The sequence below is a fragment of the Choloepus didactylus genome, chromosome 15 (assembly GCF_015220235.1).
Source record: "Choloepus didactylus isolate mChoDid1 chromosome 15, mChoDid1.pri, whole genome shotgun sequence".
NCBI classification, from domain to species: domain Eukaryota; kingdom Metazoa; phylum Chordata; class Mammalia; order Pilosa; family Megalonychidae; genus Choloepus; species Choloepus didactylus.
In genome coordinates, this window is record NC_051321.1 from 15,680,933 (window position 1) to 15,693,440 (window position 12,508).

Consider the following 12,508-nt stretch of genomic DNA (forward strand, 5'->3'; position numbering starts at 1 on the left):
GCCGCCTTCTATATGTGAGTGCTTTTCAATTTTCAAAGTATATATTTAGATTATGTATATGAAATCCTGGGAGATGCTGGGAGGCAGCAGGGCCTCAGCTGCACACACATCTCGTCCTGCCTCTTGGGGTTGCAAGACGGTGGGGATTCTTGTCCTCGGATTCTGCAGCTTCACTCACTGAGATGAGGGTGGAAAGAGCCTGGGGTTTGTTCTCATGTACAGACCCGGGTTGTAGGGCAGTGGACGATGTCGGACCTGGCTTTGATGTTTGTGTGAAGTATGTGAGTTGTGATGCCTGGGAAGAGAAGCTGGATGAGATGGATGACCCAGGAGTACGGGGCAGGGGGTGGGGGGCAGAAAGGAGACAAGACTGAGCTGACACCACACAGCGGGTCAGCAGATAGGGTTAGATTCAGGCTGCAACTCCCCAGGGGTCTTTCCAAGATTGGAGGAGGGTCCTGAGTGGAGGAGAAAAGGAGACGAGAAAAGGCTTTAGAAGACGGTATACATTTAAAGGTCTCACTGAAGCCCCTGTTGTTACTTGGAGCCAGTGTCTGCAAGACTCTGGGAGGGGCGTGAAGACCAGCAATGTATTGAATGGCCATGTGGTGTCCTGGAAAGCAAAACCACCAGCTCTATCATTTACTAGCTGTGTGATCTTGGGCAAGTTGCTTAACTTCTCTGAGTCCCCACTTTTCACCTGTAAAATGGAGACAATACTCCCTCTGCCTGCAGGATGGTTGCGAGGATTACACGACCAGCCACATGGACGGTAGGTACTGGAGCACGGGCAGTGATGTCTCAGTAGAATCCAAGTTTTTGTAGCCCCCAAATCATCTGAGTCCCCCCAGGACAGAAACTCCATCCGCCAATCATACCCAGAAGCCCCGCAGGATAAACAGATCATGAAGAGAAGAAATCTAGAGAAATGAAATTTCTCCTTATTGTGAAAGGGGACAACGTGAGGTGAAAGCCACTGACAGTGTGAATTACTGTTGGTTTCATCATTGTTGCCATTTCTGGAACAGCCAAATGAAAGCATAGCCCCAGAAAGCACAGTTGTTCCAACCCTAGGCCTGTGGCATCCCAGGGCGTTTCCAATTATCTCAAAGTGTGTTGCAAAACTCTCACCAAAGCTAATTTGAGTTTTCCTAATTTGAATGCCACCATTCTCAGTTACCTGCACGTGGACAAGTGGGAGGGTTGCCACCCAGTTGCACTGTGGCTATCTTGACAGCTACATCCCCAATACCTGTCCTCTCATTCTTCCTCATAAACCCCTACATTCTTGGGATAGCACTGTGTCCAGTTAAAGGCTCTACTTCCCAGCCTCTCTTGCAGCTAAGTGTGACTAAGCTCTGGCCTCCAAAACACAAGTGGACTTCTGGAGAAGGACTTCTGGGAAGGTGCTTTAAAAGGGAGAAAAAAACAGCTGGAGAAAACCTCTTTTGCCTTACCCTCTTCCCCCTCCTGCTGCCTGGAATGTGGACGCAATGCCTGGAGCTGTAGCAGACATTTTGGAACATAAGAATGAAAGCTGTCTTTGGGGAACCACAGAGCAAGAGGAGAGACACAGCTTTGGTTGTGAAGCCACCACACCAGTCTACCACAGACTTCTACAGGGGAGGGGAAACTTTTGTGCATTTAAGCCACTGTTTTTTGGGAATTCTGTTACATGTAGCTGAACCTAATCTTAGGTTATCAGAGGCTGGAGGCTGTATGAAAGAGGAGCTCTGGACCACTGGCTGCTAATTCATTCTCTGCAGGAGACACCATGGGGGGTGGGGAGAAAGGAATCAGAATAGTCCTGGTGCAGGATGGACATCTGGCAGCACCTTATGGCTTGTGCCCATCAACCTTGGCTAATGCTGGACCCCAGGTGAGTGATCCACCTTTCCTCCCTGTCTGACCTTCTGGAGACTTCAGCCCCTTCCAGCCTAAGGCCAAAATCTAAGGGGAAGGGGCTGCCACAGGGAAAGGGCATAAGTCAACATAGTTCCAGATTCAGGCCTTACCAGCTCTGTGACTTTGGGCAAGTCACTTAAATCTTGAGCCTCAGTTTCTTCCTCTGTAAAATGGGAATAATTGTAGCACCTACCTCAAAGGGCTGCACAGATAATGTACATAAAGTGCCTGGAACTCAGCCCTCAAAATGATAACTATTATGATTACATATTAGCTATTAATTGACATTATTCTTTTTTTTTTTTTTTTGGAGAGAGGTCTTGGGGCATCTTAGGGATGTGGTATGTCCTTTCTCCATAGATGCAGGAGGTAGCAATGCTTTGGGCAAATGGCATCGATTGCTTCTTCCCGGTGAGGCAAAATCAGCTCCAGGACCACAAAGAACTGAGAAATAGAGAGAGGACAGGGCCAGGAGGGTAGAGACACCACTCCAGTCACTGGCTTCACCCTAGCTAGCTATGTGACCTCAGGAAGCCACCTGTGCTTTCTGAGCCTCAGTTTCCCCACCCGTGAAGTCAGGGTGCCAGGTTCCATCCCTGTGGCCCCTCCCACATCAGAGCACAGCAATTCCATGAATACAGGGATCGGATAGCAAATCTCTTGCTCATCCTTCTATCCACAGTCAGTCTTGTCCCCAGCCCCTCACCCCTGCCAGCCATGTTCAGATGTTCTCTGCTCTTGGGTTTCTATCATATTGAGAGCTTGGTTCAGGTAGAAATAGTCATATCCACAGACACTGAGGCTAGATCCCAAGACTAGGACAAGAAGAGACTTGAGAGAGGAGTTTGCCTCCCTTTACACAAACTCAACATATAAAAATCCAGATGTGTAAACCCCACAGGAAGCTTATTGGTCTGTAAAAGGATCATCTACAAACAAATGATCTTGCTCATCTGAGAGTCCCCCACACAGAAGATGGGAAGGAAGCTATGCTGAGTGGATAGATACCATACTCGAGACACTGAATGGCACATTTCGCAGTATGTCTTATAATTTTATCTTCTCCATAATAATTCCATCAGGTAAGCCTACACTTTCTCATTTGGTCGAAGAGGTAAAAGGGCAGGGAAGTCATATATTTTGCTTAAATTAAGGCCAAGCAGATAATTAATGTTTGAGCCTGGATTATAATCTATATCTAATCTAGTCTGTCGCCATGGCGCCAAATCTTGAGGCCTGAAAGAAGGGGGAGAAGCACCACAATATGGGAAGATGCCAGCCCACGTATCAGAAGAGAGTTTCAGCCTGGAACCGGCTGCCCCTGGCTGCCTGTGTGACTTTGGAGCAGTCACACAGAATCTTTGCCTGTGCTTCCTCATGAGTCAAATGTTGGCATCGGGGAGATTGAGGGCCCCACCCACAGACTGGCATCTGCAGGTAGATCTTCAACCTGCCACGATGGCCCCACCCCATCCCTGTACTCAACGTCACCAGGCCCACCTAGGGGAGAGCAGGTAGCCATGGAAACAACACACAGGGAGGGAGGCTTCCCCGCTTGGGAACCTCACCACCAGCTCAACCACTTCACAGGGAAATGGGCACATCTCCTAACACCCCCACCCCACCCCCATCTCCAGAAGACTGGGGGCCTTGACTTCACAGCTTTTCCCTTCCCTGCCCATCTCCGACCATCTCCAACCTCTGTCCATGTCTCTACTAGGTTTCCAAACACGGGCTGATCTGCTCACAAACTGAACATGCAATATTGGCTCTTTGAGGGAAACTAGGGGTTCTCTCTATGTTCACCCCAACTCCTGCTGCTATTTAGAGAGTCTCCACCCAGGAGTTTCGTTAGGAGGTGTTGGCCCCTTGCTTGCATTAATGTTTACCTGCACTAGCCATGTGGTACCAAATGATGTAACTGCTCCGTGACAGTCTATGAGACTTTTGCAACATATAGATGATGTTGCTGTAAAAAATTTAACAGGCCTGCAATCAACACTTGAACTCTTTTGGATTCTCCAATGAATCTGATGCCCACGTGTTGCCAAAAGCATTTATTGTCTCATAATTTGATTTACTTTTTTTCCATGCTGCTCCCAGTGCCTGCAAGGAGGGGCAAAATGGCTGATGTCTCCAGATGCCACCGAGGCTAATAAAGCTTGCTGTGCTCCCAGCATGCTCTCTGCTGTCAGAAACCGGCAATTAACTTAATAGGGTTCTTGAAATGGAGTCGATCCGGAAAATGTGGCATGTGTTGACACACTCCTGCTGATCCAAGCAGCCTCCCACCATTGACTTGCAGGGTCTGTTTGCTATTTGAATTATTTAGGAGCTTGCTATGTGAATTAAAAAGCAGCACTTTGCAGCATTAAGTCTAATATTTTATGATCTTCAATTGATTAGGTGGGCTTTCAGGATTACATGGAAAGGTTAAGATAAAACACGCTTCAGACAGGCAGCTCTCGCCAGTCTGCTTTGCTTTTCAAAAACCCTGATGACAACCCAAAAGGAAACTTCTCCCATTTGCCTTCCAAGAGAGTCTTCCGGAACCTGTTTTCAGACCATCAAATTGGTTTTCCACCCTGAGGTGCACTGGGTTCTCAGGACCTAAAGGAGGCAGGGCCACCATTTTTCTACCTTTCTTTTGTCTCTTTCTTGGCACAAAGATATCGCTACTGGCATGATGCCCAGAGGGACCGTGTCCCAGGCCTGGGCTTGCAAAGGGAAAGCCTGCTGTGAGTTCCCAGCCACTCACTCAGACCCCGGATGGGCACCACTTGCCATGTTTTCCCTTGCCAAGGGTGTGTGGAGCTCACACCCCATGCAACACAAAGGCCTCTGAAGTGTGCAGATTACCAAGCCCCAGAGGACCTCCCTCTGCCAAGAATGCCAATTCATGCTGCCCCAGCCCTCCCAGCCACCACCACCCTCTCTCCCCTGGCCTACAGCAACACCTTTCTCCTATCATTCCCACTCCAATCCACCCTACACCCTGCAGCCAGAGGGCTCTTCTTAAAGCCCAGCTATGGCCGTAACACTCTCCTGCTCAAAAACCTTCAATGGCTCCCCATTGCCTGTTAAATATATACTCCTCAGCCTGGCCCCAGCCTCCCTTTCTAGTCTCATCCTCTATTGCTCCCCTGTGAGCCAGGCAGACTGAGCTACTCAGTATTGTCAAAACACACCCTGAATCTTCTCAACTCTGCCACTTTGCCCTTGGCATTCACCAGGTGCCCTCTGCCTCCCTTCTTCACCTACTGAAGTTCTACTAGTCTTTAATCATGAAAAAAGTTAAACAAGAATATAGTATGTTCCAGGTGCTTTACATATTTTAATTTATTTCATCTTCATAATAATCCTAGAAGGTGGGGACCTTTATTATCCCCATTTTACAGATGGTGAAACCAAGGTTCCAAGAGGTTAGGTAACTTCTCCCAAGGTCACCCAACTAGTAAGTTATAAGCTGGGGTTCCAATCCAGATAGTGAAGGCTTGTCTCAAATTCCACTTACCTCCGAGGCCTGCTTGCATCACTCTGGCTAGAGATATAGGTACCCAGCTCCTTCTCTACCAGGAAGCCAGTGCCTTACGAGGCAGGCAGTTGGCAGACAGAGGAAAAAACAAGCATGAAGGATCTTATAAGAAGTTTTAGGGGCCGGACATAGAAGTGGCATACATCATTCCTGCCCGTGTTTTATTGTCCAGAACACAGTCACAGGGGACCCTTCATGGCAAGGGAGGTTGGGAAACATACTCTTCCCGTGTACCCAGGAGGAAATGAAAACAGGTGTCAAGAACACCTAGCACAGCTGTCTGCTTCTGATACCCCATGGCCCTGGGGGGCAGCGGCTGTGTCTCATCCACCTAGGAGACTAACACGGAGGGACAGTGCAGCGTGGTGGTTAGGAGGGCAGGGAGTTCCAGCCCAGACCCTGCCACTTCCTGGCTGTGTGACCTTGACAGCCTCTGTTTCTGCTCTGAGCCTCAGTTTCCTCCTGTGTAAAAGGGAGATAATAATAGAACCTATTTCACAGAGCTGTGTATTACATTAAATAATGAAACACACATAAAGCACCAAGCACAGTTCCCAGGCATGGGAAGTGCTAAATAAGTGTTGGTTATTATTGTATCTGTGTCCCCAGCTCCCACCACTGTGCCCAGTGGTGCTTAGCAACTGTTTTCAGATTCACAAAGGAGCACAGTATTTATACTTCCCGTTCCCCGGATAGCCAGAGCTCCCCTCCAAATTCTCTCCCAAAGATAGGACCCTGGAACCAGAGGCGGCCACTAAGGATGGTTGCCGTGTCTGAGAGACTCATTGTTTATAATGAGTCCACTGAGTAAACAAATAGGGAGAGATGAGGAGCCCCACCAAGACTTCCAGATATATACTCGGTCCCTGGCTGTAGCCTGGGCGTTAAGACAGATGACCCCGGCCACTTGACTCCTCTCCCAGATGCTAGCTGAGCTGCTGGGGCAGCCCCACCCAGTTCCTCTCAATCCTTGGCAGCTCCCTCAGATGGTCTGGTGAGCCCAGCAGGAGCCAGTCTAAGGCTGCTGGCTCTGGAGAGAAGGAAAAGCAGGTGTGAATCTGTGACTAATTCCAAAGAGAGGTGGCCAAAGGAGCAGAAAAGCTCAAGCCAGGGGAGGTGGCGAACACAAGGCCAGTGCCACATGATGTAGTCACTGCAGGGGGGACACCACAGGGCAAGCAGCACAAAGGCGGGTATTACTTCCCAGGGTGGTGGGGGGACTACAGGGTTCCTGGGGCCGGGCTGCCCAGAGCCTGCACAGCCCTCAGCGAGGGAGGAAAACAAGAGCCACCACCCAGCTCCGACACCGGAAGGCTCCTCCCGCCATCCCCAACATCAGGGAGCTACCAGGACAGCTCAAAGAGGCTGGCTCCAGCCGGGGTCAGGGTAGAAGGTGGCACAGAAAAAAGTCCCTGTGGTCAGGCACTCCTCCTGAGAACCTAGATTTCTTTTGAAAATTATTTTTTTTAAATTTTGAAAATATAATTTCCACGCTGACAGCTTCACTTATAATCTTGATGGAACTTGGCACTTAGAGATGAAGCAGTTCAACTGCTTTGGTTTATAGATCAGAGAGGAAGCGACGCCATTTGTCCATTCTACATATTTATTAAGCACCTACAACATACCAGGAACTGAGCAAGGTGCTGGGGACCCACGGAGAACAAGACAAATGAGGCCCCCATTCTCACGGAACATACGTGGAGACAGACAAGAACACTAAGCAAATACAGAAAACCAATCAGACTGGAATAAACATTAGAAAGAAAACAAGAATTTTATGATAGTGATTGATGGGGAGGTCGGGTGCTCCTGAAGACCTCCCAGAGGAGGTGACAGCTGAGCTGATCCCTGAAGCAGAAGCCTTGACAGGAGCAGGGGACGAGCTCTGCCTGTACATGCAAAGGCCCTGAGACAGGGACCCTTTGGGGAGGTCCCGGAACAGGGAAAAGATGGATGTGGCTGAGGCAGAGTGGGTCCTGCCAATATTTCTTGGAAGCTTCTTTTGTGCCAGACACCATTCTAAGCACTTTACTGGCTCTTTAATGCTCTTGGAGGTAGGATTCTATTATTAGCCGCATTTACAATTGTGGAAACTGAGGCCAGAGAGATTAAATAGCCTGCTCAAAATCATCCAAGCAGGCAAGATTCCATCCCAGGTATTCCCAAGCATTCTGACTGCATATCCCGGCAGAGGGCAGAGGGCCCTTTGGGCCTCAGGAAGGAGTTAGGGTTTTAATCCAAATACGATGGGAAGTTGTCAGACTGCATCGTGGTTAATTCCACGGTTATTGAGCACCTACTGTGCGACAGGTGCTGAGGCCCCATTCCAAAGCCCCTTCCTGCGCTCCCGGCCGGCCGGATCGGGACACTAGGCGTGCACCCCTCTCAGCCACAGGCGACCCCTGCTTTCCGGCTCGCCCGCCTTGAGCCTCCGACCCAGGCTTCCCGGGGTTCACGAGGCCCCTCCAGGGCGAGAACTGGTAATGGGAACGAAGCGGTTCGGAGTGCGGGGGCCAGGACCCCAGGCGCGCCAAGGGGCGCGCAGGGCACACCGGCTCGCAGAAGGGCCTCCCGCCACCTCTCGCTCGTCCGCGCCGCCTCCTCCCGGAGCTCCCGGGGTGTCTCTGACCGAAGCGAACGTGGCGGGGTTAGCCTATCACCAGAGCGCCCCGACCCCCAGGCCGCCAGGGGAGCCCTTTCCGCGGTCAACTCGGCCGCGCGTTTCCAGCGCCATGCGCCCCTGGTGCCCACCGCGCCCACGGTGCCCACGCGAGGGGCGCCCGGCTCGCAGCGCGCAGGCGCCGACCCCTGCGGGGACCTTGGCTCCGGGTGAGTCCAACGTTCGGGGACCCTGGCGCCGAGACCCCCAACGTTCCATCCTCGAACGTCGGCGACCCGAGGATTCCGAGCCTCGCTGTGGCGCGGCCTGATTGGCAGGTTCCCCGCGGGCGGGGGAGGGGGGCTGAGGGCTGCTGTGCCAATTGCCGTTTTTACTCCTGCCATCATTAATTCAACTACTGACGGAGAAAGGAGGGTCCGCCGCGGCTTTGTGTCACGCACTCACTATAATTTACTTGAAAAGAATTAAATCACAATTACCTGCCATTTGTTTTGCATAAAACGAGCCATAAGGAGTCTGTAATCTCAGAGTGGTTGAAAGAACAGCAGCCCTATTGTTGCCATATTAGTACACTATTTCTCAATTTGAAACTTAAAACATTCGAATTAGCAGCTTTGTTTGACTACGGTGGCCCATATCGGACTCCAGACATTACGGTTAACTGGCATAATTTTCATTCATTTAAGTCTAGACTGATCTTTTAAAATCGTTGCATTTATTGCACAAATGTGCCTCCCAAATGTTGGAAACGAGAACGCAATCTTTTATCTGTGACCTAGTCCAGTTGATAAATTGTCTAAATGCGACGAAAATTCCCCTTACCGGAGTTAAAATCAGAGCAAACTGTTAATAACCCACTAGAGATTTGTTTAAATGTCCAAAGAAACCACACTGCTTCTCAAATAAAGTTACTTCTGTTCTCATTTTTTTCTACTATCAGATATGGTTATCATGTAAATATGACTGATTAGCTTTTAAATTAAGCTTTTGAAATGTATTTAGGTTATTCAATTCTGCAAAATTACAGCACTGTTAATTGGGGTACGCAGCAAATTTGGAGCTGGGATGGGTTTTTTTTAAACAACTTCTGTAAAAGTAAACTGATGCTTTGGGTGAGCTAAACTTTCTATAAGCATTTAAAGGACTATTAGGTAACAAAATGTAACTGTTAGATTAAGCTTGAGTGTTAAAAAGAACCCAGCTAGTAATTGTCAGAAACCTTCCACAACCAGGAAAGTCAGCAAGTAAAATATATGTGTAGGGAGAATAAGCTGTTAATAGCAACTTTCTGAATATGAAAATAAGGAGAAGTAGCTGGAAATAAGGGTGAAAATAGAAAAGATGAAAGAATAGAAAGGCAGAATTTTAAAAACATGACTTGGTAAAAAGCAAGCTGAAATGCAGATTTACTGCAGGGAATAATTAAACTATGAATTAAGAAAGTCCTATAACCTAATAAAGCAGGTCAGGAAGGAGTAAATATGCATTTCCTATGGTTAACTGTGTACTTTCCCAATTTTAAAAAGTGCAATTTTATGAACAAGATATCCACATTTTAAGAGGTTTAGCTTTTAAGTAAAGAGCTGAGGCTGCTGGCTGGTTCTTTTTTTTTTTCTTTTCTTTTAAGGAAAAAAATATTTTGTTGTCTGCTCCCTTTAATTTTTTTAAATACATGTGAAAATTAAAATGTTTAATATTATTTTTAGTGACTTTTAACATTTTAAAGTAATAAACCTTTACCCTTCTAGGAGACAATAAATGTTTTTGCTTCAGTAGAAAACAAATTACATGTGGAACAAGCCAAAGACTGAACTCTATTTCTCATGATTACATTTTTGAACAATAACATGTGAGGGCAGAGGGAGATGCAGGGGGAGAATTCATTGGTCAAACAAAATAAAGTCCCTGATCTATATTCATCTTCTGATATCACCCTATAGAATATCGGCAACATTTTAAGCTCCAGCCTAAGCCAAGAACTCCTTCAGAATAGATCAAATGTCTTTAAAGAATATTTCTGTTTGAAAAGGAATTACGCTTTCCTGAAAGAATTTTAAAGGTTGTGATATTCACAGTCTGATAAAGCAGCACCTTTAATGAAATTCTAATTAGCAATTTCATGCACTTTGCTATTAGTCATATCAGATTAGTGCACATTTTCACAGCCTTCCTTTAATTAAGTGCACTTATTCCAAGTTTCAAACACTTTCCTTATAAGATGAAAACTGTGCTGAAATGTTATTTAGTAAACAGAGGAAGTGTGAAAGTGTAGGTGTGCATGTGTACAGGGATGGACATTTTTAACTGTCTACAATTTTTTTTTTACATTTAGAGTTGGTGGACTCAGATTTTCATCCCTTCTTTCTTCTAATTTCGGTGTTTTCCTTAGTATTTCTAAGGGACCTTTTCAAATCTTTATCCTCAGTGTACATCATGTATATTTTTGCTTAAAACATCTTTTATACACACAAATGCACATGCACATATACGTGCATAGCATGTGGGTTTTTTGCTTAAAACATCTTTTTTGTATGTATATATGTATTTATGGAGAGAGACAGAAAGAGAGAGAGAGAGAAGAGGAGCTATTCAAATATAATAATTACTTTTAAAATCTCCTCTGAAAAACAATGAAGACTATTTACCCATAAAATACCCCACCCTCGCCATGCATAACTCCTTTCCCTTGGAAACAGAAATAAGATTGCATTCTACCTTCTAATTTTTATTCAGAAGCCCCAATAAGAAGCAGCCAGCTAGCTTCTTGAGCCGAATCCATGGAGTGCAGTCCACCTTCCTTCGTTTCAGACTCCACTTCTCCACCATGAGAACTCCGCAGTCAAAGCAGGCCCTGACGACCTAAGCAATGGCAGGTCCCCAGGGATGTAGACCCTACAAACCCCAGAGACCCCTGGAGCCTGCTGGAATGTTGCTCCCACTCAGGGAGACTGAATCGTCTCGGAATCAACTGGATCTTATCTGTAGCCTTTTGTCTAGAGGAAATTTTTGTTGCCTGTTTTGCTCAGAGGTTGAAACTTGTAATACATTAACTAATTGCTTGCATCTCTAACACATGTTCTCTTGTTGGTGTCATTCATTTATACTGTAACATTTTTGACATTTTTAGATCATCCCTTGGGACTCCTGGGCCTCTTAGCAGTTCCCTCGATGAAGAGTGTTTGCCTAATGATTACTGACTGACATCTCAATAACATGCAAGTTAGGAGTTGGGTGCATCTATTGAAACGTTCTGGGGTGTGTGTGTGTATGCACGTGTGTGTGTTTTAATTCATGGTCCACTTTGTCAAGTCATGTGTGAGCCATAATTTAAGTTAATAATTACCAGACATGAATTCAATGAAACATTGGTGTCTACACTTAAAAAAAAAAATAGTCCTGAATTTTAATGCATTCGGAAAACGTTTGCCTAGGGCTAGGCTGGACCCAACACACATATGGAAGCACTTTAAAAGTGATAAATGATTTGGAATCTACTCTGTCTACTGGTGTGCTTCTCAGGAAAGAAAATTAGAGCTAACAGGTGTTAGATAGGGAATGCTGGGGCATTTTAATAGAATTGTCAAAATGTTGGTACCAGATGTTGACATTAACGCACACAACTCGGAACATAATGCTGGGCCGCCATCTCAATGATTATTTGTTTAAATTTCAAGTCACCAGCAGGAAATCCTTACTTTGCTCAGCACCTTTCTCTACACACCATCCCCCCTGCTCTTTCCCCTACGATTTGCATCAAAGTGCAGTGGCTGCCCGGCTCACATATGCATGCTTTAAATAATCCATGCCTGTCAAATTTCATTTTTTCTTTTCAGATCATACTCATCACGTCAGCATCCTCGCCAGCCTTGAAGTCTGCCTCAATGTATTCACATATGAGAAGAAATGATTTAAATACTGCCAGTTACAGTATAATTAATCTTTGAACTGCTCGCTAACTTCAAATGTATATACCAAGTAATCTGCATGGATTTGTAATTACTATGTATTTATACGATATTTTCCATGTAATCACCCAGTAGTTACATGGTAATGTGAGCCTTATAAATTATGGCGATAGCAGAAAACTAATCTCGCCCATGTCACTGCAAAAAGCCTATCCGGGGCCACTGGTATCCATGGCAGTCAATTAATCCAAGGTTCCAGAAGGAGTCTATCCTTTAAAGGATGCTAGAACATTTCCCTGCAATTAGAGTCCCAACTTTAAAAAGTATCAGGAGACTGAGAGTCTGCAGAGATGAGCAGAAAGTGGCCCTTTTCAGTCAGTGTTCACACAAAAACCCTGATTGGTTTGTGGGCCATTTACAGCTGCTGGAGTTGAAAAGCAATTTGGGGAAAAAAAAAATCTCTAGGCAAAATCCACCATCAGTTCCACCAGCAGTATTCCTGCTACTTGGGGAACGTCCTGAAATAAATTCCATTGTGAG

The 12,508-nt window shown here is 46.4% G+C and overlaps 1 protein-coding gene across 1 annotated transcript in view; it reads left to right on the forward strand.

Annotated features, from left to right (window-relative positions):
- The window catches only part of LOC119509838 (transmembrane protease serine 13-like), a 139,740-nt gene extending 128,621 nt beyond the window's left edge, over positions 1-11,119 (forward strand). The window contains exons 2-3 of the mRNA XM_037803874.1: positions 7,776-8,272; positions 10,797-11,119. Of these exons, the coding sequence (XP_037659802.1) occupies positions 7,776-8,272; positions 10,797-10,926 (627 nt within the window). The 3' untranslated portion in view covers positions 10,927-11,119. The remainder of the gene's footprint in view (positions 1-7,775; positions 8,273-10,796) is intronic.
- The last annotated feature ends 1,389 nt before the right edge of the window (positions 11,120-12,508 follow it).